The sequence below is a fragment of the Danio rerio genome, chromosome 20 (assembly GCF_049306965.1).
Source record: "Danio rerio strain Tuebingen ecotype United States chromosome 20, GRCz12tu, whole genome shotgun sequence".
Taxonomy (NCBI): domain Eukaryota; kingdom Metazoa; phylum Chordata; class Actinopteri; order Cypriniformes; family Danionidae; genus Danio; species Danio rerio.
In genome coordinates this window covers 7128121-7156100 of record NC_133195.1, presented here as the reverse complement: position 1 = coordinate 7156100, position 27980 = coordinate 7128121, and the positions used below count along the sequence as shown (strand labels likewise).

Here is a 27980-nt window from a genome sequence, read left to right as displayed (position 1 = left end):
CAGTTGATACTGCTCCTTTATCAGACATTTAACTGACTTTGCAAGTGTCAAAAAACCCTAACCCCAACCTAACCGTCTACTTACAATCTAATGAGAATCAGTTGGCATGCAGATTCAATGTAACTTAAATTCAACAAACAACACCATCAAAATAAAGTGACCAAATCATCATATTAGAATGATTAGAATAAAGCAACACCTAAAGCGGAAGTAAAACTACTGCAGCTTTGCATCATAGTGCTTTTGTGGTCAAGAGTATCTATTTTATATGGAGTAATTTATCAAATTCAGGTATCATTCTTGGAGTGAACATACTTTCAGATCTAGAAATTGGAAAATACTAAATACCAACTTTGGTTTATTTTGGTTGGAGTTTGTACGTTTGATTGGAAAGTTGTCGGGGTCTTATGGACGCGCATATCTGCTTCTGTTCTGAGTTTAAGTTGCGAGCAGGACTCGAGCGCTCTTGACGACTCATTGAGCCGTCAGACGAACTTAAGAAGCTCTTCATGAATGAAGGAGCGAGCACACCTCCTCAACCCCATTGTCCCAACGTAAAAATCCACTTAGGCACCCGGTGCTAATCAATTACGCCGCAGATGCGCGACAATAAAAGATGAATACGATCAGTAATCCGCAACACCTGCTTCGCCGCCGGATCGGTAACGGCACTCCAAACAAAGGCTCGAGCAGGAATTAAAGTGCTTAATTAAAAGGCCACTGATCAGCGTGCTATTTATAGGCGCACGGCGGGGAGACTCTCCAGGGTTATTTCTGTTTTTGCGAGGCGAATGGAAAAAAAAAAAAAAAACATTTGCTCGTTTCATAAACGCTTTCGAGCGTCATACATGGAGACTGCCCTTTTTTTCTCTCCATTTAAGACGAGCCCTGTCAGAGCTGCGCTGCTGTCTTGTCTTATCTTTTTTGAGGACTGGGAGACGTGCCTGGTTTCTCAATCTCGGGCTGACATTGCGCATGCGTGATCCGGCTGCAGCTCTGAGATGCAGCTGTGGGATGCGGAGAGGGGAGTCCCGACTCTGCGTGGTCGATGTTAACCTCTTTCTGGGGCCGAACAAACGCTACGGGTGGTCTGTTCCCTGGAGACCGCCTTGAGGAGGAGGAGAGCGAGCGAGCGAGCGAGCGAGAGAAAAGAGGAGGCGGGTGTCTGCTCTCGGTACAACAGTCACCAACCTGTGGATGGTGGCGGCGCGTGCTGCGGATTAGATACAGTCTCGCGCTGGGGTCAGTGTGCGCGAGCCCGTCTCGAGGCGCGACAGTTGCCACAGAACAAGTGCTGGAGATGCGAAGAGCTCCGGCTGTATGAATGGCCCCGTTATGGAGGAAGTTCCGCTTCCCAGAGTCCGCACGCGGCGGAGGAAAAGTCGCTGCCTGGCCGGAGCGTGCGAGCGCGACTTTGACTGCAAGGAGCTCGAGACTCTCTTCCAGAAGTACAACCTGAAGCTGGAGCAAACCGCCACGCTCAAAGCGCTGGCCATCCTCATCCTCGCCGCGTCCGCGCTGGCGCTCGTGGAGCTGCTGTCCGCCGGCTCGCGCTTCACCGTGTCCAAGGGCTCGCACCCTGTCCACTGCGTCATCTTCACCTCACTCTTCATCGTCACTAACGTCAAATACCTGCAGGTCACGCAGCTGCAGCAGATCGCGCGCCTGGCGCTGCTCTTCAGCTTCACGTTCGCGCTGCTCTGTTGCCCGTTTCCCCTTGCTCTGGGTCACGGGACGCAGGGCACGCACGGGCCTGACGCGCCGAGCACAACACCTGAGCAAGGTGTGTGGCAGCTGATGCTCGTCACCTTCGTTGCCTACTCTCTGCTCCCAGTCAGGACGCTCCTGGCGGTTTTGTTCGGCGTCCTGGTGGCTGCGTCGCATTTCATCGTCACGGCGACATCGGTAACTGCGCGAAGACCTCGCGTGTGGACTCCGGTAAGTTGTGGCATTGGAGATTTCTTGCTGTTCATTGTGTTTGGCGTGTGTATGGGGTGAACCAGAAGTGATTAGTGCGCTCGGGTGAGCGTGAGGGCTGCGGGCGCTCGCTCTGCACGTGCATACAGGTGGCATGAAGTGCGCGCGAGGGCCAGTTTGACTTCAGCACCACAGAGTGTGGACAGTTCCCAGAGAAAGTCAAGTCAATGGAGTCATTTAGAAATCTTCTCTGGGGGAAAAATAGGATTCCCCCACAATTTACAATTCAGTCGTCATATATTCAACCTTTACTTGTTCCAAACTTGTTTGAGTTTCTTCTGTTGACGCTGAAAAACATTGACTTAGTAGGAAAAACAAATCCCATGGCAGTCAATGGTTACAGGTTTCCAGCTTTCTTAGATTGCAACAGACATACACATTAAATCTGTAGTTTAGCCAGAGTAAATGGTAAATTATATGAATTATCTGAATATGTCAGGTCAGACCCAACGATATATATGAGTACCTAATAATATCTAATTTAATAAAACCTGCTGATTAAAACTCATTTTATCGTAACTGTCAAACCACTGCAGGCGGTGTCATTTATTTTTTTTTTGTCACAACAAATGACTAATGCCCAACAGTGGAGCACCCCTGAGTCTGAATAATTTAATTAAACATTGGCCAGTGCATTAGGGATTTATGAAATGAGTGCAAAAAGGAATGTGGGTCAAAGACGGGAGGTTCTCTCTTGATCTCAAATTACCTCTACATATGTTTTATAAACAAGCTAGGGGTCTAATTTACTTAGTAGACCAGGTGGGTTATTACTTACTCATTTTCTTTTATGGATGCTTAATGTGAATATGGCTGAAATAATGTTCCAGTCTTCATTCAGCATAACAGATGTACTGTGTTTATGTAAAAAGCTCACACATCTTATTCTGACCTCTACTTATGAAGTGTGTCTACTTATAAAGTTTGCAAAAGAATAACTGATCAAACTTTGGTAGATACTGAATGATTAAAAACTTTCTTGCTGAGAATTAAATTATTGGATGGCAATAGTGGCAAGGTGTAAACAATCAAAATCACAACTAATTAGTATTGTGAGGCAGCACTAATATCCTAGCTTTGTGGGTTTCCTTCGGTTGCCTCTTCCCCCAGTGTGTATGGGTGTTTCCCAGTGCTTGGTTGCAGCTGGAAGGGAATCCGGTGTGTAAAACATACCAAAATAGATGGCGGTTCATTCCGCTGTGGCATCCCGTGATAAACAAAGGACTAAGCAGAAGGAGAATGAATTTGACATTTTTATAACTCTCCATAATTATTACACTAAAACTTTTTCGTCTGTATCTTTTGTAAAGCATGATAAAAATATGATATTCATTTTTTTTGCTCTTAATTAAATAAATACAGGAAACAAAAGAACATTTGAATCTGTAACACACTTTTGTTTTGATGCTTTAAGCTTACACTTTGACTTTGACCCATACTTTAAAGTTATTAGTGCTATTTAAAATTTCAGAAGTTTCCATTTGCCTGAGACTGTAAAGCAATACAGCCTGTGCAAGAGTGCCGTTGTGCTGAATATCAGGACAGCTTTGATTTGACTGTATACAAAATCACAAATTTGAGTGTGACATCGAAACATGTATCAAACAAACATCTTCATAAACAGAGAACAGGAGTATGAGCGCAGAGATGTACAGTATTTATAGCACAAAGGGGTTTCAATCCTTTATTAGATCTAAATATTTTGCTGTAAACCTGATGTTTTGTAGTCTAAATGGATCCTGCAACTCTTTTAGGTCATGTTCAAAGTTTAAAAACATGCTTTATATTATAACATCAGACTAATATTGAGATCAACCAAGTACGAAAATGTTGTCAATTACTCACCCTCATGTCATTCAAGTCTTGTATGACCTGTATCCCTCACTGAAGTTCGAAAGGAAGATATTTTAGCAGATGTCTCTCTCTTTTTTTTTATTTTAGTAGTAACCTTAACTGTTTGATCGCTGACATTCTTCAGACTTTTTTGTTTTGGGGTAAAAATAAAAGAGACTGAAGTGGAATAGCCCCTTGAGATGAACCATCTAATTTTCGAGAGGGTATCTAAGAAGGTTATAAATCAAAGTACTTCACATCATAACAAACATACAACTAACAAAACACAAACAAGCAGAACACCACCTGAAACACTTCCCACAGTCTAAAGCCTAAATAAACAAAAAAAATTTAATTAAAAGTACAAACAATTTGATATACAAATAAATAATAAACATTTAAATTGTAACCGATAATAAAAAGATCCTCAAGTTTATTCCAAAAAAGAAAATAAATTATCCATAAAATGACTAAACGACATAATTAATCTGAAAGAGAAAGGGAGATTGTTCCAGTCAGAAGGAGCTTTGTATTGAAAGGCAAACGGCCACTTTCTGTTGCAATTCTGGGAACAAAACAATAATTCTGTTGCATGATGAAGAAAATATGAGGAGAATGGAACGAAAAACTGCTTTAAATAAGAGGGAGAACTAAAGTAAACACATTTCAAAAGAAACAAAAAACAATGATACCAGGGCCGGAGTGGGACTCTTTTTCAGCCCTGGAGTTTCAAGCCTTAGACCGGCCCACCTCAGTTCACGACTGACTATATTAAAATAAGGTCATTTCCAATTCAGTTTCTAATTACACTATCACGTCTTTTTTTTTTTTTTTTTTTTGAGAAAACAGCTGCTTTAGAACTTTAAATGTTCAAAAACCCTAACAGTATTATATGTCTTAACAATAAAACTATAATTAAAAAAAAAAAAACGTATTCAGACAAGAATCAAACCCGGGTTGGCGGCATCGTAATCTAACGTGCTAACCACTGGACCACAACAATTATTCATGGAGGACTGTTTCATCTAAGTAATATCATCGTTAACCTGTAGGCTGGTTATATATAAAAAGGGCAGAGCTGCGGTAAAATAATGAATAAGAAGACTGTAGTCAAGTAAGTAAATAAATTAATTTAAAAAGTGTGACTGCTGAGAGCAACAGATTCTGGAGCTAGGGACACTGGCCCTCGCGGCCAAAAAATGGACCGGCCCACCGGGAATTCTCCCGGTCCTCCCGGTTAGCCAATCCAGGCCTGAATGATACTGTCTGCGGAACTTGGGTTGAAGCAAGCCAAGAGTTTCAAACGCTCTCGGAAATAAAGGTACGAGAGCTGTCTTTGGGTTGGTACTTTTTCAAAAGATACACATTTGCACTTAAAGAGTACATAAAGGTTCCTCAAAAGCTTATATTTGTACCTACACATTTTAAGAGGTAGACTTTTGTACTTTTTAGGTACTAATATGTACCCTTGAGGTATTAAATTGGACCATTTATGTACAAATGTGTGGATTTAAAAAGGTACCACTCCAGTGACAGTTCTCGTACCTTTATTTTTGAGAATATGCAATGATGAGTTCTATACTGACATCTTAAAACAAACCTACATAGAGAATTGAAGGCTAAAATAAGAATGTTCACACTTGTTATTCTGTTGTGTTCATTTCTTCTCCAGACCAAATGTGGAAATAATAGTAACTCTTGATTAGCGGTCACACTTGTTTTGTTTTTTTACCACCAAACTAAAACAGTCAGAACCTAAAGGAACAAGGCATCATTTCACAGGAAAATGTATGTACTTACAGTTACATTTAAAACAGCTCTGTGTAAAAGGATTACAGCTGCTTGTTCAAACTACCTGTTTAAAATGAGCTGAAACCACAATTCTTGTAATTTCTTTGGCAATTTATTTGTTTTATGTTGAGTCCACTTATATTTGTAAACCATTAAGTTAACTTAAGCATTTTGTATTGGAACAACATGAAGGAATTGTGTTGGTCCAACTACCTGGGGTGCGTTTCCCAAACAACGACATAACTCGTCGTAAATTAAATTAAATCAAATTTACGCAACTTATTTTGTTTAACACAAACATGCATTTAAAATCAAATCCAATAATAGATTTGGTAAAAACATGCACTCTTTCCATATTAACTGAAATATATGTAAATGGCACATATAGGGCCTATGATTGCTTTACTATATTATTAATTAAATGACATATCCTATTCTAAAACATAAAATCGTTAACAAAGCTAACAAGTATTCTAAAATTGTATAAATCATAAATAAATAAATAAATAAATAAATAATATTTATTTATTATAAAATAAAATGTAATATTTATTGTTTTTTAGAAATGAAAAAATCATACTTTAATAATAATATTATTAATATTAATGATGATGATGATGATGATGATGATGTTTATTTATTATTATTATTATTATTAGGATATTGTTTATTTATTATGGGCGACGCAGTGGCGCAGTGTGCAGCAATTTCGCCTCACAGCAAGAAGGTCGCTGGTTCGATCCTCGGCTCAGTTGGTGTTTCTATGTGGAGTTTGCATGTTCTCCCTGCGTTCGCTTGGGTTTCCTCCGGGTGCTCCAGTTTCCCCCACAGTCCAAAGACGTGTGGTACAGGTGAATTGGAAAGGCTAAATTGTTCGTAGTGTATGAGTGTGTGTGTGAATGTTTCCCAGAGATTGGTTGCGGCTGGAAGGGCATCAGCTGCGTAACTTGCTGGATAAGTTGGCGGTTCATTCCGCTGTGGCGACCCCAGATTAATAAAGGGACTAAGCCGACAAGAAAATGAATGAATAAATGAATGTTTATTTATTTTGAATTTTTTAGAAAAGTCTTCTTTTACAATTTGACACATGTAAACTACAGCAGAAAGTTCTAACTAGCAGGCCCATGTCATACACAGTATAGATACTTATTAAATAACCCACTATAAATTAAAAGATTTAATGTATGCTTTTTGTTTTCACAAGCTTTGGAGACGTGACATAAATTCCACTTTTAAATAATAGATCACCTGTAGCTTTCGATATGAGGCTGTGTTCAAAATGACATCAATGTTTTTAAGGGGCACTGCGAAGGAAGCACAATTGTACACATGAAGATCGCTAAAACTGAACTGTAAAAATAGTTTGAAAGCCAATTACACCTAAGCGAGATGACCTGTATGCTTTTTTATTTTGAATAATTCCAACTTTCATTGTTAGAATGTTCTAAATGAACAGGGCATAGGGGGGATAAGTGGGAATAGCACACAACCAGGGACCATGTTTCTAACTACAGCTCCAGAGCTGTAGTTGCGAGTGCTCAAGTGTGCGGCGCAGTTTCCAAATGTTCTTTGGAGCGACGGATTTGGAAAATGGCAAATCAACGAACGATGTTTGTACTGATGGAATTTGCGACCTTAGTTGGCTAATGATGGTTTTGGGAAACACACCCCTGTGCAACTGTTAGCAGAGCAAGTCTCATGATGTTAATGTGAAGATCTTTCAATGCATTGACCTTTCATTTAATCTGGCAGACAGACTCAATGACACATTTCAGTTCAGCTCATAACCTCTGCGTGCGCACTGATTTACAGAGCGCTGTGACAGGTTCACATGTCTTACAACATCCTTGTTAGATGCTAAATGATGTTTGTGACAAACTCTCACACAGAAATTGCAGCCTCCGTCATCAGAAACCAAACCTGTGAGAACAGGGACTGGATTCGGTGACCTACTAAGCCTTGATTTCATTGAAAATGCCGATAGAGTGCAGAGTGCGATAGAGTTAAAATCCAATCAAAATGCTCCAAAGACCTTAAGCAAAGAGGATCGATGCAAACTCATTAAAATCCACCTGATCTAAAAATATCAGCGCGGCACTTCACATTAAAACCGCATCATCATACGCCACACGGCATATACAGTATTTCTTTATTGCACTCCATATTTCAAGAGCACTTCACATGTAGACACAAGTGTCACCAGTCACATGCTGAGTTAATGAGGGATTTTTTTCTCACAACCTCTCAATGTGACTGTCAAAGCGTAACCTTGGTGCACATCATGCATTTAAATACAGGACGATCCGCCGTTTATAAGCCATGCACAGTGCTACACTTTAAAGCTGGCATGCAGTGAAAGTTGCAGTAGAATTTTCTTTCCTGCTGTGATGGAAATCTGTTAAATGACTTGTGCATAAAAATGTAGGAGGGGGGATTTGATTTTGTCTGTCGGGAATTGATCGGATCGTTTGTTTTTGGTCGATGTCATGTGATTGACAGCTTGTCCTGTACCCATGTGAGTAAACATGACATCAGAGAAGATACAGTAAGAGATGTGGTTGTAAAAAGAAAGGGGGGCTATTTTAAATAAATAATAAGGGCACATGTGTTTAATAATGGCGGCGCGGTGGCGCAGTAGGTAGTGCTGTGGCCTCACAGCAAGAAGGTCGCTGGGTCTCGGCTGGGTCAGTTGGCGTTTCTGTGTGGAGTTTGCATGTTCTCCTCGTGTTCGCGTGGGTTTCCTCAGGGTGTTCCGGTTTCCCCCATTGTCCAAAAATATGCGGTACAGGTGAATTGGGTAGGCTAAATTGTCTGTAGTGTATGGGTGTGAAGGATTGTGTGTGGATGTTTCCCAGGGATGGGTTGCAGCTGGAATGGCATCCGCTGCATAAAACTGTGCTGGATAAGTTGGTGGTTCATTACGCTGTGGCAACTCCGGATTAATAAAGGGACTAAGCCGATAAGAAAATTAATAAATGAATGAATAATAATAATAATAATAATAATAATAATAATAATAATAATAATAATAATAATAATAATAATAATAATAATAGGGCGAAGCAGTGGCGCAGTAGGTAGTAGTGTCGCCTCACAGCAAGAAGGTCGCTGGGTCGCTGGTTCGATCCTCGGCTTAGTTGGCGTTTCTGTGTGGAGTTTGCATGTTCTCCCTGCTTTCGCGTGGGTTTTCTCTGGGTGCTCCGGTTTCCCCCACAGTCCAAAGACATGCAGAACAGGTGAATTGGGTAGGCTAAATTGTCTGTAGTGTATGAGTGTGTATGTGAATGTGTGTGTAGATGTTTCCCAGAGATGGGTTGCGGCTGGAAGGGCATCCGCTGCGTAAAAACTTGCTGGATAAGTTGGTGGTTCATTCTGCTGTGGCGACCTCGGATTAATAAAGGCACTAAGCCGACAAGAAAATGAATGAATGAATGAATGAATAATAATAACAATAATAAAAAAAATTTGTGCCAGTGATTTATATAACAACATTAAAATTACAATGTTAATATGATGTCCTCAGACATTGCTAAAATTACATAAATAAAGGCACCTGTCAACTGTTTTCGTTTACTCACAAATGTCGTTTTTTTACTCGCTTCTTTTGCTTGGCAGGGGTTCATTTTAGACCTGCTTATGACCTGAAATTTGATCAGATCGAGTATATTTTATTCCGTTTTGCTCATACGCCTGCTATAAATATGGTCTACCAAGTTAAATGCTCACATTTATAAGCCCTCACTTGGATATTCTATTAAAAATAATAATAATAGTAAAAAGGATTCAATATAATTTCAGTGTAACTTTAAAGTCTTTAAGTTACAACCGATCAATAGTCAATTCCCATTTACCAAAATAGCCACTTTGTTTATTAGCCTTGTTACCTAATATTATTAGCATCATAACCTTGCTAACGGTTTGTAATAATACCAAGGCTCTGTGCTGTCCAGCAAATGGCCTTCACTTTCATTTACAAAGGGCCTATTAAAAGAATGCCAGAACTCTGGGTAATCTAATTTTCCATTCCTCCATGAATGAACATTACAAAGCTCTTAATAGGCGTCTGTTTGAAGTGACGTGTCTCGAAAGCTGCACAATTGCGGATTCTTTGGGTCAGAAGAGCTAATCTGCAGTGATTTTCAAGCTATCTAACGTGTGTGTGTGTGTGTTAGAGCGGTTATGTCCGCCTTGCACTCGAGTTTATCATCTCAGTATGGATTGAAAAAAAAAAAACGAACCCACTGCCCCCTTTTTCAACATCAGTTTCTGCTTCGAGTTATACTTTTGCTCTATGCCCCCCTTTTTTTGCTTGTTCACACACACAAATACTTGTATATATGGTTTACGAGGACTCACGCTGTAAAAAATGCCTCAACCTCTACCCCTAAACCAAACCCTCACAAGAAACTTGTGGCAAATGTTGAATGTCAAAAGACCCTGCTAAGTAGCATTTCAAATTATGAGGACACAATGTCCTTGTAAACCAGCTTAAAAGAGTACAACTTGTGGCAAGGTCATGCACATGCCATTATACACTCTCAGAAATAAAGGTACGTGACCTGTCACTGGGGTGGTACCCTTTACAAAATAAACCTGATTTAACGTCCACAAACCGGGATTGAAACATCTTCTTTTATAATTGTTCTGACACGTGGCCGTGCTGATGAAGTAAATGTGAAGTAAATCGCTGTAATTCATTACACATATGCACTGTTTTAAAACATTTTAAACTTGTAAAACTCACTCTTGATCACATTTAATGACGATTGATGATCCTAGCAAACTGAACAGATCTTTTATTCCCTGTTGCCTTGCAACATCCTGTCTTGCTGATATGATTATACGCATTACTAAGGAGACATGTTAATATGCAGCTGTCAATCAATTCGGGTGGGCATATGCACAAATACTTGTATATATGGTTTACGAGGACTCTGCATAGACATTTTGTATTCACACTGTAAAAAAATGCCTCAACCTACCCCTACTCCTAAACTAAACCCTCACAAAAAAAATGTGTGGAAAATTTTTAATGTCAAAAGACCCTGCTAAGTAGTATGTCAAATTATGAGGACATAATGTCCTTGTAAACCAGCTCACAAAAGGTACAAATTTCTACCTATAAGGTCCATAATAAAAGTTCAAGTGTACATATAAGTGCCTAAAAGTACAAAAGGGTTCCTCTTAAAATTTGTAGGTACTAATATATACTTTGCGGTACCAATATTCACCCTTCAAATACAAATGTGTACCTTTTTGAAAAGGTATCACCGCAGTGACAGCTCGCGTACCTTTATTTCTGAGAGTGTACAGTTGAAGTCAGAATTATTAGCCCCCTTTGAATTTTTTCTTTTTTTTTTTTCTTTTAGAAATATTTCCCTAATGATGTTTAACGGAGCAAGGAAATTTTCACACTATGTCTGATAATGTTTTTTCTTCAGGAGAAAGTTTTATTTGTTTTATTTTGGCTAGAATAAAAGCAGTTTTTAATTGAGCTGATTGATTTGATTCAGCAGTCTACACGTGTTTAATGAAACTTACGCACTAAGTTTTATCACGAACACAATAAATTAACAAAAAATGTCACTAAATGCTTCTTTAGAGTGGAGATGAATAAACATGTAATCTGTAAATCTTGCGTTTTGCATCCTGATGGGAGTTCGAAACATGTCTCGTGCTGCAGATGCCCAGTAATGCACAGTAAACAATTTGGGGCTTGCATTTTCAAAATAAAAGTCCCACATACATAGTGAGTGAAATACAGTGCACGCTTAAAATAACTAGGGGGGAAATGATCACTGTTGTATCACTAGAAAACTTTTGGCGTTTCAAATGCAGCCTGAGGCAAGCATATAAATAATTTCAGAGCTTTTTTTATGATCTCACAGCTGCATATCTTTTATTTTTTATGATCTCACAGCTGAGTCTTGTTCTCTTGATGATATGGCTGTTCATCAGGTACGGATGAATGACCTAAAGTAGGAATACATGCAAATGCAGAGGGTGTGGCCCATGAGTCTTGTCACAGCTTGTTTTGTGTTCTGATTGGCCTGTTGTTGATTAGAGTTGTACACTAGTGGAATTTACATGCAAACGAGGAAACAATAGGGTCTGAGGCTCAAATTATTCCTTTATTTCCTTTTATTACTCTACTATGCCTTGGTATACCCAAATTTTCATTATAGGGCACCTTTAAGTCGTCTGCTAAAAAACAAAAAAACAAAAAAAAAAACTCAAGAATTGTGTGATTCAGCTTGTTTTAAATAAGTAGTTTGAACAAACAGCAAACATCTTTTTTCCAAGCATACAATTTAGTGTCCTCATGAGCCACATTAACTTCTACACACACACATACACCCAGAATGCCACCCTTAATCACTAAAAGTTCGTATTCAGTCGCCGAGTGTTGTTTAAATGTCAGAAACCTTCTCCATGCTCTGATAAACAGAGATGGTCACATAAACCCTGTTATTTCTCTCTCTCTCCCTGTTTGTAGCTGGTAGCAAACGCAGTGCTGCTGGTCGGTGTGAATCTGTCGGGTGTGTTTGTGCGAGTCCGTACTGAGCGTGCCCAGAGGAAGGCCTTTCTACAAGCCAGAAACTGCATCCAACAGCGCCTGCAACTAGAGGACGAGAACGAGAAACAGGTCAGACTCACAGCACACACGCGCTGGCATACAGGTAAAACCAGCAGATGCATGTTTTTGACGAAATGATCAGCTGTTTCACCCCCCCCCCCTCAAGTTAAAGTTGCAGTTTTGACAGGTAATTACCTCGCAAGATTGCTTTCATCCACCCTGACTAGCTTAAAGGTCAAGCTTTCTCTGCAAACATACTGTCACACGCACACACACCAATGCATGTACTCACAAAACAGTTGCGAGATGGGGTCTGGGGTCAGACGGCTGACTTAGTTGGTATTCAAGCTGTATGCAACTATAATGTCATTACAGTCCACCAAAAACAGCTTAGAACAGACTCGTGAGGGAGAATAACAGCTTTGCATTTTCATTTGGCTTTCACTAGTTTCGAGGGTATGATTTTTAGTCTTCATGGAAGCAATCAATTGCTAAATCTACAGCTTATTATACATAATTTATCAGCGTGTGTGTGTGTGTGTGTGTGTTATTTATTTATTTATTTTTTGCAAATGTTGTTACCCTTTTAGTTCTACTAACGGAACTATGAGTGGGATTATAACTAGCGTTTTTGCAAGTTAAGTGCGCTAAAGCCCCATTCACACTGTCAGCGACTTTATCGCTGTTTATGCAGGACATTCGCACTAGTTATGTCAAGTCTAGTCATCTTTATTTATATTGCACTTATACAATGTAGAGGACGTTCTACCAAACGTACATTATCTAAAATAAAAACATAAATACAGTGAATAAAAGGTGTTTCATCCCAAACATTTCTAAAATGGACTTATGGTTGATTTCTGTGAGTTGTTCTTTACAGAAGTATGTCATTTATTTGGCTTTCAGATTTTAATTTATTTTTGTTTTTTTTATTGTATGCCCATATTCACAAAACATTAAAATCAAAATGTTTTAACATATTAAAGAGAATGTGCAGTCTTGAGAGTGAAAGTAACAGAGAAATTAATGTAAAAAAAATAAATAAATAAATAAATAGGTGAAGAATAATTAAAAGTACAATTACATCATCTTAGAGTAGTCTTTAAGTGTAGGTTATAACAAAAAGTGTAAATGAATGTCAAGGATGTTGTATTAATTTAAGAGAGCTCTTTTATGTACTCCCAAAGGGGAGACCAAATTGACCAAAATCTATCAGATTTTTTATGTTTGTCATAGGTAAGTTTTTCTAATAGCCATGTAGCAATCTGTGATATCCACATTTTAAAAGATGGAGCTTGTGATGCAGACCAGAGTAGCAAAATACATTTTTTAGCTAAATATACCAATACAATAAATAACTGGAATGCATCTTTTTCAAACAGATTATTTGCATTAAGATTCAATAAGTACAGAGCTGGGGTCATGTCAAAATGTAGCTTAAGAATATTTTCCAGTACCTTATGTATTTTCTTCCAAAATGGCAAAATTTTGTCACAGTCCCAAAAACTATGAATGAATGTACCTTGGCTTTCAGATTTTTGTTCTTTATTAAAAACACTTTACACATTTACAAACCCTGTCATTGTCCTTGTCCTCAGCCCAATTGAACATACAGCTTTAATATTTAGTTAGTTATTTAAAAAAAAAAAACCTTCAGAAATAGCAAGTTTAGGTTGTTCATATTATTCACATACATTGATTTAAATGTATAAATAAATTCTACAAATAAATACTACAAATATGTACTACTGGTCAAAAGTTTGGGGGCAGTGCAGTTTTTAAATCCTTTAAAATAAGGTCATCCTGCTCACAAAGGCTGCGTTTATTTAATCAAAAATACAGTACAAATTGAGAAATGTTTTTGCACTATAAAATAACTGTTCAAAAATAGTTTATAATTAAATTTTTATCATTTATTTCACTGATTTTAATGATGAATATTTAGCTCTTCAGGATTCTTCAGAAATCACTCTAATATTATTATTATTATTATTATTAATGGTAATCAGAGTAAAGCTATAATGACTGGAGTAATCCTTTTATTTGAAGCTACATGCAATAAGAAAGCAGTTATTTAAAATTTTAATAAGTATTTAACTTTTTTAAAGGGGTGGTCCACCACGATCTCATATTTTAAACTTTAGTCGATGTGTAAAGTAGCTGTGTGAACATAAACAACATCTCTGAATGTAAAAAGTTCTAAGTTCGATGCAAAGGGAGACCTTGGTTTTTACAGAATTAGCTTAGCAAAGCCTACAATGAACGAATTTTGGGGACTACAAAAAAATATTTCCGCCCCCTGTGACATCACAAGTTCGTTTACTGCGCATCCCACACTGCGCATGCAGGTAAGGGCCGTGGCCAGAAGCACTGTAACGTTATAGCAGAGATGAAGCTAAAAATGCGTCTAAACAGCTGTTTCCACAGAGCTTCGTCTGTTTATGTATTTGGGCTTCCAAAGGACAAAACACAAAGACAGAAGTGTCTTCAGTTCAATATTAATTATCTTCCAGAGAATTATAAAATACTCAGCAAGCATGATTTGACAAAACAGCTCCAGAATCTCTCCCAGTTCAGTGCTGGATTTAGCTACAATCTCCTCAAAGCAGAAGTTGTAAGCTACAAGTGTTTTTATTTGTTAAAATTGATCATGACATGTACAGTGTCCAACGTTAACGGTATGCTGTAGCAATGATGTAAACAATGCGAAATGCTGCTTTGCGGGCAAACGATTTAGCTACAAATTCATATTTAACAGCCAAACTGCTGTAACACACACACACACTCCACTAGCGCGTTCGTGTCTCTTATGTGTGTGCGCACGGGACTGCACTGATTGTCTTCAGGCAGCTTTTCCATGTGTTTCACATCTCAGATAATGAAGTCGCAAAAGATATGTGGATGATTCATATTACTTACACCTGCATATTCCGAATACATGTGAAAGACGTCATAACGCATAGAGTTAAAAAAAATACAGATTAGCTTACCTGACTAGTGGTCGCAGCAGAATAATAAATCAAGGCTCAACAGGTAGCATCTCACATCTTGTGCTTTATTCTTCTGTCACGATATATTACAGAAAATAACTTAATCCGAGCATCAGAGAAAAAGAAAGTCCCGCGCACATGTGCTTGCTAAAGAAAGTTCACACATTCACACACACATAGACGCACACACAGACGCTGTTAAAGGAGCCGCACCCCATTTTCACTCCTTAGTTACAGACACTTGTCAGATTTTATTTTAGAGAGAGGGCATGTTTACACAGCAGAAAAGCGTGTGCTTTTACGGGCATGACGTGGAGCCGATCCGCCAATAGCAGCACATTATGACGATGACCAATCAAAGTCACTTAAGGGCGGGCCTTTTAGAGGAACTAGGAAATATGACAGTCGTTTTCGTGTTAGCTGAGTAGCTGTGTATAATCAAAGTGAGATATATGAAAAAATTACGCGATTTCCTTCAAGTGAAACATAAGCACACATTGCTTTGCATCTTATAAACACAACCAAGCCTTAAAATTATATTCTGGACCACCCCTTTAATATTTAATAAAAGTATTTAACTTTTTTAAAGGGGTGGTCCACCACGATCTCATATTTTAAACTTTAGTCGATGTGTAAAGTAGCTGTGTGAACATAAACAACATCTCTGAATGTAAAAAGTTCTAAGTTCGATGCAAAGGGAGACCTTGGTTTTTACAGAGTTAGCCTACAATGAACGAATTTTGGGGACTACAAAAAAAATACTTCCGCCCCCTGTGACATCACAAGTTCGTTTACTGCGCATCCCACAATGCGCATGCAGGTATGCCGCATTGATGAATAGAATAATTTTCTTAAAAAAAAAAAAAACATGAAAAAATGTAATAAAATAACTGACTCAAAAACGTTTGACCGGTAGTGTATAATTCAAATAAATGTACATTTGTCCCCATGTTTCCGTCATTCCTGTCACATTTGCATTAAATTTAACATAAAATGTGTGCAATACATGTTTAAGGCTATGACATCATTTGATGGAGAAGCTGACAGTGGTCAAGGATGCATTCTGTCATTGAATTGTATTGTGGAAACATTCTGGCATATCTAAAAAAAAATGTAAGCTTCACTTTAATGTAACACAGGTCTTATTGTTGGAATTTCGGTCCAGTTTGATTAATTTGTTCAGTCATTCATTACCCTTCGGCTTAGTCCCTTATACTGTATATCAGGAGTCGCCAATGCACAATGAACTTCCAACTATTTCACTATATGTTTTACGCAGCACATGTCCTTCCAGCCACAACTCAGTGTTGGGAAACACCCATATACTCTCATTCACACACACATGCGCTACTGCCAATTTAGTTTATTCAACTCACCTATACCGTACGTCTTCAGACTGTGGGGGAAACCGGAGCACCCGGAGGAAACCCACACGAACACGGGGAGAACATGCAAACTACACATAGAAATGTCAACTGACCCAGCTGAGACTCAAACCAGGGACCTTCTTGCTGTGAGGCGACCACTGAACTACCATTTAACCCTGAGTTTAATTCAGATTATTTTAACACATTGGACATTCCCACTACTGGTTGACTTGTTAGATTTGTAAAGGATTTTGACTCCCTTGTTTATGGAATGGGTTGTTTTTCTTGCCATTAAAAACAAACTGTCAACAATGATCAAGGAACTAACACATATTTCACACTATATTTCTATATAAAGCTCAAGCGCATGTTTGTTTGTGCTGAATAAAGTCACCATCACCCCACTGCAGCAGATGAATCACGTGCACTTCACTGACTTCACTCACATTGATAATCGCTTGTGAAAGTTGCTTTTCATTTGCATAAAGTAGAGCATTTATGAATTTACTCACAGCTGCCACCAAATACCTCCAGTTTCGCCCGCTTTTCACCTTACTCCTATCAGGGTTAAGACTCCAATATGCTTATTTCACGCGGCCGCCATTTTAAAGAACCAAAGCGAGGCTGCGGTGGGAAGAAACCCGGAAGTGTAGGACCAGCACTGTAAACATTGCAGTAACAATGCTGTGGACTACAAATCTCCAGCTGTTGCAGAGATTTTAAAATGCAGAAATGGTGTAAACATAACTTTAATGTTATACAGTAAGTTTAATTTAAACAATTAAACGCAAGTTAGGCATCAAACAACACAACATCACAATCTCTGTAATGCTGCGTTCACACCAGACGCGGCACGCGTGTCAAGCGCGAGTGATTTACATGTTAAGTCAATGCAAACGCGCGAATAGACATCCTGCGGTGCGATACGCGCGAATGGCGCGGCGCGAATGATGCATATTGCGCGAATGGCGCGGGGCGAATTGAGCGTTTTGCGCGTTTGACACGCTTAATGAGCGTTTCGCGTGAATCTCTCGATTTCGAAAATCTGAACTTCAGCGGACATTCGCGCCGCGTTAACCAATCAGAAGCTTGCTCTTGTGGGTGCGTGATTGTGACGTAGAACCTGTTTTCGTTGTTTTGAGGGAAATCCTCCAGCTTTCACCGACAACAGTTCATCAAACTCGGCTTGGCTCAGTCAGAAGCACCGCTGAAAGCCTCCGTCATCCAGGTTAAGTTTCTGGAGGAGTTCATGAGCTCACAGAGCTGGATGCAGCTCTGAAAGAATGTAGTGGACTCAGACACGACCCTAAACGTATCGACGCTGTTTATCATCCTCCATAAAGCACATAAACACTGTTTTTTTCTTCATAAAATCCATGTTAGCCATTTAGCTATGAAGCTAGAGTCACCGGGCAGACAGAAGCCCTGCCCATCACGCAAATCCGCGTCTGTTCTGATGTGAATTTGACACGCGAATGAAGCGGGGGTTGACGCGCGAATGAAGTGAGTAAACTCAAATGTTCACGCGGTGGTTTACGCGTGAATAGCGCGATTTATCCGCGCGTTCCGCGTCTGGTGTGAACACAGCATAAGAGTAATATGCTCATGAAGATGTCGAGTCATCAAGCAGATCGCTCGGCTCGTCTGTGTTTGTGGCTTCTGCTTAGTAAAGAGCAGTGGGTGAACTGATGACCTTCTCTGCCAATCACAAGCATTTCTGTTGAGCATGTGAACACAAAGGCAAATCAGTGCTGTTTTCAGAATGCCATCAACAGTGCTTTAAATGTTAGCATGAAATTGCCGTTTTTTCAGTATCATGACAAGTCTAGTATAGTGAAAGAATCAGTTAATTAACTAGAGTTTGATATAAATGGCATCTAAAACGTGTGTTTGGGAAAAAAAAAAAACGTTAGCTAACTAGTGCCATTTCCCTTAACTTAGCTGAAAATGAGCTCTGATATGCCTTTTTATTTTCACCATTCATTCAGAATGGACCTTCAGGTCACTCGGAAGGTGGTGGAATAATACATTTGTGTCACTTTATCTTCGCTAATAAGACATCCAGCCAAGTACACAACGTTCCTATGCAACTTCCATCGATACTTCCGGGTTTCTTCCCACCGCAGCCTCGACTTCGCTTTTAAAAATGGCAGCCGATTAAAATCAGTCTATGGTTTTGTTCACATGGTATTAAGATGCATTTTTGTTGATTTGTATCCAACTTTAGATGCTAGTGGGAAAGGGGTGTGAAACAATTTGAGCTTGTCCACTTTTGAGCACATTTAGAGGTAGTTGAGAACGCATTTTGCCGGATTGTTCTAATTATGCAAACACACATGTGGTTGCTCTCATGCTGGAAAGACTGAACTTTGTCATTGATAATCTTAGGTTTTGTATTGGAGGCGAAAAATGTATAAGTAGAATGTTCTCTTTCCAGTCCCAGTATGTTTAAACTTTCTTTTGCAAAAATAAATACACATTTGACTGCAAATTAGATTTTTAAAAAAGGATATGGCTGGAGTGGCTCTCATCCAGCTCCCATGTAGTTCATAAGATAGTTTATGAATGTTTAATTTTATGTGTATAATACATTCAAGGACACTGATTAGGAGCCCTATCATACACCCGGCGCAATGCGGCGCAAGGTGCGACACAATTGTTGTTTGCTAGTTTCAGCTTGGCACAACGGTTGTTTTGACGTTTTGTACCACGCTGTTTAAATAGCAAATGAATTTACGCTCATATGTGCGCCCATAGGCGTTTTGGTCTAAAATAGGAGGTGTGTTAAGACGCATTGCAGCCGCGTTGCTATTTTGAGGAACTTAAATAGATTGTTTAATAGACCAGCTTAGAGGAGGTCTAAAGTCCAGCGCAAAAGTGTGCGCCTCGCTTACACACTGCTTAATACACACAGGATGTACAGCAATATGCAAATATCTTCACAAATGAAAAGGATTAAAATATTTTTAAAAATTAATATTTTCTAGCCTACATAAATGTAAAAACCTTCATGCTTACTTTATCTCGGGGGCTTTTTTAGTTTATTTTTGACAATTTGCTTTTGTAAAATGTTATTATTATTATTAGCAGTATTATTTATTATATGCATATTTATATATATTTTTTTATTAAAAAAAACTTAGATTTGCCCACCTGAAGGTTTTAGACCATATGGGGCATAGCATTTGTATTTGGATGTAACTCATTTTTGTTATTATTATTCATTTTTTCATTTGCTGGAAATTAGAACTGAATATAGAAATAGTTTTAAAACAAATCTTTGCGCTTAACAAACGAAATAAACTATTTAGGCTAATTGAGGTTTGTGCGTACAACACGTTTCCCTATCCACAAGAGCGAAAGTGAAAGTAAAGAATGAGGAATCTCTCATTCTCACGCTGTAGATGCTTTGTTTAACTTTTTTTCCTCTTACAAAGTCCGCCATTTAAATAGCAAATGCGCTATTTCGCGACACAAATGACTCTTAAAGTAAATGGGAGATGAGACTCTGACTGGTTTATTCTCAAAGCACACCTATACCTCATTAAGAGAATAAGCTCAACTCTGTTAGACCATGCGCCATGGCGCAGAGCGGATTTTTCCGTCCTTAAAGTAGCAAAATTGGATTCTGACACTAAAATGCTTTTGCGCCCTGCGCTCTGCACTTGTGGCTGGATTGTCAAAATAGAGCCCTAAGTCTTGAACACTTATAGGCTATTGCATGTGTTGGATAATCAATCTTTTCATGTGGTCAGGTCCTGATTTTATTGAGAGACACCTCATTCACTTACTTTTGATTTTCTAAAGTACTTAGTTTGACTAATTTTGTATAAAGAGTCTTATAATGTACACGATACAGATCAGAATAAATTGTGCAAGCATAATAGGATCGAAAATAAAAACATCTCCAAATAATTAATTAGTCAATGCATAAAGTATTTAAAGAGTGTTTATCTGGTACTTTAATACTTTTTTTTGTAAATTTTGATAATTCTGCGGTGTCACGGTGGCGCAGTGGGTAGCATGAATGCCTCACAGCAAGAAGGTCGCTGGTCAGAGCCACAGCTGGGTCAGTTGGCTTTCCTGTGTGGAGTTTGCATGTTCTCCCTGTGTTGGCATGGGTTTCCTCCAGGTGCTTCAGTTTCCCCCACAGTCGGTATAGGTGAATTGGGTAAGCTAAATGGCCCGTAGTTTATGTGTGTGAATGAGAGTATATGGGTGTCTCCCAGTGATGGGTTGCAGCTGGAAGGGCATCCACTGCATAAAACAGATGCTGGATAAGTCGGCGGGTCATTCCTCTGTGGCGACCCCTGGTTAATAAAGGGACTAAGCCGAAAAGAAAATAAATGAATGAAAATTCTGCTAGATTTCACAGTATTACATTGAAAGATCAGAGAAAGCCCACAGACCCTCCATCATTAGAAAAGTGGCTGAAAGTTGACAAAAGAGACATATTTAAAGGGCCATGAAACCCCCTCGTTTCAGCAGGGTGTTTTCACACCTCTACTTTGGAAAAAGTCAGAAAAGTGGGCGTGGCCAGCTCTGTTTAGGGGGGAGTGTCGGAGGAAGAAAGGAGGCTTGGTGTGGGAGTGTCTATTTGGGCGCGCTGAATTTCAGAGTCAAAACACACCCACAGCGGACAATGTGACTGTTTACATGGACATCTGTAGTCGAATTATTTGCCAAATTATTAAACGGTGGACTTTAACTGCAGTTTGGCTCTTTCATTCAGGGAATTCATTCATGTCCCTCGCGACAAACGAGATATTTGATTCGAGGAACTGCTCTAAGCGTGTATTTTTCATGCAATGTTTGATACCGCACGGCGAATGAGAGAAAAAAAACTCAGCATTTCCCCGAAACTTAGATGCACACAGTAGGTAGTGTCAGAAAGCCGCGTGTGTTATTCCGGTCACAAAATCCTACATGAGGTTATAGTTTGGTTGTAGTGCTAACTTGTTTACACTCGGTGCAATAGTTTTTTCGATACGAATAAAATACGAACTGAATAAACAAAGAGCACTGGTCGCTCACTTACCAAATCTGTAGAGGCAGGACAATCCACAGCAACTAGAGCCGCGTCTTTATTAAGAGATGACTACAAGCGAATCCGGATCTCAGCGTTTGCAGATGAGAACAGCTCTCAGGTAAACAATAATCCTTCTTAGACACGTAAGTTATTGTTGTCAATCGTCGCGTACACTGTTAATCCACACGTGACGCCAGCTGAGCTCTCACAGAGAGAAAATAAAAACAAAACTTAATGGCAGCAAACTATAAAAGCAACACTTCACGCTTGTTTTGCCAACACAACGTGGCGTCTGGAATTCACGCTGGAATACAACGCTATTGTCATGACCGTGACGCAGCTTCAAATATTAGTTTCCAACCGGAAGTACGAATTTGCTTAAAATAACGCAAAAACAACCAATTTACACTTTTTAGTGAAATATAGGTGTCCTAATAGTGTTTTTAGCAGTGTGGGACACATATACGACTGTCAACAGCTCAAAATATGTGTTTTGGTGTTTTGTGACCCTTTAAATGCCAGGCATGAACCGTGATGTGAATCCTTTGTCCACTTATAATCTGATAGCTAAAAACACATGTTAATACCAGATGTGAATAGTGCCAATGTAACCATTGTTGTTCTACTCTGTGAGCAGAATTTAATCTGGTGTCTTACACCGTTTTCCGACTACAAGTGACGCAGTGCACTGACCTGCAATAAAAGCGATATTTTCCATATTTCAAGAGTTCACACTTATTTGAATTTGATATTGTTTGATAATAATGGCAGGTTGGCATGCTGTCCCAGGAGAGAACCCTGAGATCAGAGATAATTGATGTAAAGGGGTACAAAATCAAGTAGTTCTCGAGAGCTCCTCTTGGTAAAGGATGAAAAGGGGGAGATGGGGTGGATGTGGGGAATCTTCAAAAAAAACAAAACTAAGATAAGGGCGTAATGCTTGATAGGCTATTTATAGTGAGTTTGCAGAAATCTGATTGGCTTACCAATGATTACGGATGAGAGACCAACAGCGATCAATCATATCACATGCTTCTCTCGAAATTACTGTAGTTTGTGAAACTTAACTAAAAGAAGTTTTTGTTCTAATCATCCATAATGGCATTGTGCAAGATTTCTGTTTCCGCAATGTGTCAGCAGAACCAACAGCATATAGGCTACTAATGTGATAATGATTACCTCAGGTACAGATTTTGTGCTTTATTCAGTATTAAATGCTCCCAATGTGAGTTTAAATATCATTGTATGTGACATTTATTGCCATTCTGAAAGCAGCTGCAGATCTTTAAAGTAAAATAACTAGCAGGCAGTTTGAAAATGAAATTCTGTGACTCAACAACATCACTCAGTAGCCTATTCATATTGTTAAAGAGGTTTAATATGTAGTAATTAGATTAAAAGCCTTTACCATTTCATTTAAAGTGCATTGGCTGGTATTTACTGTAAATGTTTCTGTCACGTTTGGTGGCTTTTGATGCAGACAGACTAAAGCTTTTCGCTGGAATCTTGTGCCGCATGTTGTTCGAAAATCCTGTCAGGCATGGGAGTAGGGATTGTGTTACCACCTGGCATCTACACTACCTATGACCTACAGAAATGCAGCATTTTGACAATCCTAAAGATCTTGTTTTAATAGGGAAATGCTGGTGCTCTCAGTATAAATAAACTGAAATACAAGCTTTTTATATATACAGCTCCTATCATATGACCATTACAAAACTAATAGACTGCAAGTATGAATACAAGCATCTGTTCATCATGCCCAGTGAGCATGAACGATCACAGATCATTCATTTTAGAATGTATAGTGTGGACTATAGCTGTTTCCCAAAATCATCGTTATTTAACTAAGGTTGCAAGTTCCGTCATTACAAACATAGTTTGTTGATTAGCCGTTTCTCAAATCCGCCACTTCAATGAACATTGAAGCACTCTTGAGCACAAACTTGAGCACTCGTAACTACACCTCTAGAGCTGTAATTAGAAACAGAGTTCCTGGCTGTGTGCTATTCCCACTTATCTCCCTATGCCCTATTCATTTAAAACATTCTAACATTCTAAGTTGGAATTATAAAAAATAAAAAAAAAGCATACAGGTCATCTCTCTTAGGTGTAATTTGCTTTCAAACTATTTTTACAGGCCAGTTTAAGCGATCTTCATGTTTACAATTGTGCTCCCTTCGCAGTGCACCTTAAAAACATTGATGTTATTTTGAACACAGCGTCATGGCGAAAGCTACAGGTGACCTATTATTTAAAAGCGGAATTTATGTCACGTCTCCAAAGCTTGTAAAAAAAACAAAAAACATACGTTAATTCTTTTAATTCATAGTGGGTTATTTAATAAGTATCTGTACTGTATATGACATGGGCCTGCTGGTTAAAACTTTCTGCTGTAGTTTACATGTGTCAAATTGTAAAAGTAGTTTTAAAAAAAAAGATTATATAAATAAATAAACAATATCGTACTTAATAATAATAATAATAATAATAATAATAATAATCATCATCATCAACATCATCATCATCAACATCATTATTATTTTTAAAGTAGGATTTTTTTAATTTCTAATAAATAATAAATATTACATTTAATTTTATAATAAATAGCCTCATTATTTATTTATATGACTTATAAATGATATTAGAATAGTGTTAGCTTTTGTACGTGATATGTTTTAGAATAGAATATGTAATGTTTAACTTCTCAATAATATTAGTAAAGCAAACATAGGCCCTATATGTGCCATTTACATACAGTTGAAGTCAGAAATATTAGCCCCCCCCTTAGATTTTTTTTCTTTTTTAAATATTTCCCAAAATATGTTTAAGATATGTCTTAAATATGTCTGATAATACTTTTTCTTCTGGTGCAAGTCTTATTTGTTTTATATTGGCTAGAATAAAAGCAGTTTTAATTTTTATTATGAACCATTTTAAGGACAAAATTATAAGCCCCTTTAAGCTAAATATCTATTCGATAGTCTACAGAACAAACCCTCATTATACAATAACTTGCTTAATTACCCTAACCTGCCTAGTTAAACTAATTAACCTAGTTAAGCCTTTAAATTTCACTCTAAGCTGTCTAGAAGTGTTTTGAAAAATATCTGGTGAAATATCATTTACTGTAATCATGGCAAAGATAAAATAAATCAGTTATTAGAAAAGAGTTATTAAAACTATTATGTTTAGAAATGTGTTGAAAAAATATTTGCTCCATTAAACAGAAAATGGGGGGGGGGGGGGGGGGGGGGGATAAACAGAGGGATGAATATTTTTGGGGGGATAATAACTCTGACTTCAACTGTATATTTCAGTTAATATGGAAAGCGAGTGCATGTTTTTACCAAGTCTAACAGTGGATTGTTTTTTTTTAAATGCATGTGCTTTTAAAACAATATAATTTGCACAAAGAAATAATGGGGTTCTTTTCTAAAGAAGTAGCTACCCCACCCAGTTTAAAACATCATTGTAGACGTTTTTGTAGACGTTTTACATTATAACGTTTTCATTCTGAAACACTATTTAATAATGAAAATGCAGTAGCTGAGCATATTAGTGCACCGCCTCTTGGCAGCAGAGTGGGGCTTACTTTAGGGCTGGGCCGATAAACGATATTATATCGAAGAGCGATAAAATTTGTCATTAACAATGATAAGCTCTGGACTAAACAATGGTCCCAACGTATTTCTTGTGTTACATTTTTAATTTCTATAGCTTCTGAAAATTCAAAAAGAGCCACATATTGATAACTAATTTTATGATTGCTGTTTTAACATTAAGTTATGATTGAATTACCTCTAGTTACAGTTATGAAATAGCTTGATAACAAGCAGTAAATGCTCATGGTCCAATGACATGACCACATTGAAATCAGGCACGTACACACATAGGGCTCAACCTGTGCAGTGCACATGCCCTTTTTAGACTTAGAAAGTGCCCTTCCAAAAAGATCAAATGTGCCCCCGCGACGTGACACACCCTCGGTCCCGCCCTTCAGTAGGCGCGCGACAACACCGCTCTTGAGTACGCCCGACAACACAGCTGATCAGAACGCGCGCGACAACACAGTTGATCAGAACCCCCCTCCCCCCCTTCTTCAAAAAATTTATCCTGCACATGCCCTTTGGACGGTCTCTGCACGTGCCTGATTGAAATGGTCTATAATGATCTAAGAGCTGATAATGTTTTGCCATTTGATGGACCCTCTATTTTTTGTCGCTTTAGTCATTGTTGGAGTACTTTTTTTAAATCTGGAAGCATTAACATCTCATATTGAAATACATCTCGCTATCGCTCAGTATGGAAAATAATTATCGAGATTTGATTTTTGCCATACTCTTACAATGACTAATTGGTCAATATAACCTCCTCATGCATCTCTCTAGATACACAGCAACACTATAAACCCAATCGTCAAAAAAAAAAAAAAAGACTTTCTATACTTCGAACTGTTGGCATTTTTGCAGTACGGATGTTTCTGGCTAAAAAGGCACACACAGCAAATAGTATCGCACTCATTCAAACCTACTGGAGCAAGCGAGATCCACAGCCCTGCTATATTTCCCAGTAAGACGGCTTCATCTCTAACTGTCATCGTGGATTATATCAATGATAAAGAAAGTGAATCAAATAGCAGCATTAGCATAACTTATCTCCCTCGTCGAGCTCCGGATAGATTGCAGTAGATAATTACTGAATGATTTATAAATGAAGTGGAGAGGGGTTTAAGACGGAAAGATGCAAAACACACTCGTGCAAACTAAAGCGAAGAGGACACTTTCCCCTTGTTCCTTAGCGACTGAAATTGGTTATAATTGTTTGCACATGACTCATCCACCTCCTACCCAACAAACTCCCTGAATAGAAGGTAACACCACCCACTCTATACATCACACCAGGCTGTGCCGCACAACTCTCTCTCTCTCTGACACACACACACACACACACACACACACACACACACACACACACACTCACAGATACATGTGCATGCACAACACGGGCCGATCTCTAATTTGTACATCTGAGCATGCAGGTCATCTTTCATTTATGTGCACTCAACTCAACTTAACTCCATGAACATGAATGTTTTGCTGATGCATTGATTTGAAAAGTTTGGGAGTTTCTGGGACAGATGAAGTTGTGAAGTAGAGTGATATCAGTAATATCTAATTTATTTGTGTTTGCAATGATCACAAAATATGATATTTTACTAAGTTTTTTGCAAGATACTAGTATTCAGATTAAAGTGCAATTTAAAGGCGTAACTAGGTTAACTAATTTAATTAAGCAATTTGGGTTAATTAGCCAAGTCATTAATTCAGTTCAATTCACCTTCATTTCTATAGCGCTTTTACAATGTAAATTGTGTCAAAGCAGCTCCAAATAGAAGATCATAGTGAATTGATCTTCATAGTGAGTTTTCAGTGTTTAAGTTCAGTTCAGTTTAGCTCAGTTCTGTGTGGTTTAATATTCAATACTGAGAGTCCAAACACTGAGGAGCAAATCCATCGATGCCCAGCTCTGCAGATCCTGAACCATGCAAGCCAGTGGCGACAGCGGCGAGGAATAAACTTCACCAATTGGTGAAAATGAAGAATTAAAAAACCTCGAGAGAAACCAGGCTCAGTTGGGTCCGACCATTTCTCCTCTGGCCAAACATCTTGTGCAGAGCTGCAGGCTAGGCGCCGGAGGCTGGAGAATGCTGAACCTCAGCGAAGACTCGTCTGTCCCTGGAGCGTCACAGGAATCAGTCACATGCTCTCCACTCCTCCATGACCACCACAGCAGCTGCTCAGGATACGGCCTGGTCCAGGATTATGGAACCTTGGGATCATCTCGTCGCCGGTCTTGGATTGACTGCATAGTCTCTGAGGGCCTTGGGATGAGTATCCAGAGGTGGAAATAGAGAATAAAGAGAATAATTAGCGTAGCTGCTGTTCATAGTGTATATAAACAAGATTCAGAAACCAGTGTGGAGCATATTCATGTATCATACCGCTAAGCTTTACCAAAAAGATAGGTCTTTAATCTAGTTTTGAATTGGGAAAGTGTGTCTGAGCCTCGGACATTTTCAGGAAGGCTATTCCAGAGTTTAGGGGCCATAAATGAGAAGTCTCGACCTCCTTTACTCGACTTTGCTATTCTAGGTACTACCAGAAGCCCTGAGTTTTGAGATCTTAAAGAGCGGGTTTGATTGTAGACAGAACGTTGGTTAGATAAACAGGAGCTATATTATTTAAAGCTTTATAGGTAAGTAGCAATATTTTAAAATCAAAATGAAATTTAACAGGCAGCCAGCTTAAGGAGGATTAAATTGGGATGATATGATCATATTTTTTAGACCTGGTAAGAACCTTGGCAGCTGCATTTTGTACTAGCTGAAGTTTATTAATAGAGGATGTTGGGCA

At 38.7% G+C, this 27980-nt stretch overlaps 3 protein-coding genes across 3 annotated transcripts in view; 2 read left to right on the top strand and 1 right to left on the bottom strand.

Annotated features, from left to right (window-relative positions):
• Positions 1-27980, bottom strand: part of dsg2.2 (desmoglein 2, tandem duplicate 2) — a 713230-nt gene that overhangs the window by 378747 nt on the left and 306503 nt on the right. The window lies entirely within an intron of this gene.
• usp24 (ubiquitin specific peptidase 24) overlaps positions 1-27980 on the top strand; it is a 746345-nt gene that overhangs the window by 584401 nt on the left and 133964 nt on the right. The window lies entirely within an intron of this gene.
• The window catches only part of adcy1a (adenylate cyclase 1a), a 106782-nt gene continuing 79738 nt past the window's right edge, over positions 937-27980 (top strand). Inside the window, 2 exon segments of the mRNA NM_001168349.1 lie at positions 937-1938; positions 12098-12247. Coding sequence (NP_001161821.1) covers positions 1321-1938; positions 12098-12247 — 768 coding nt within the window. The 5' untranslated portion in view covers positions 937-1320.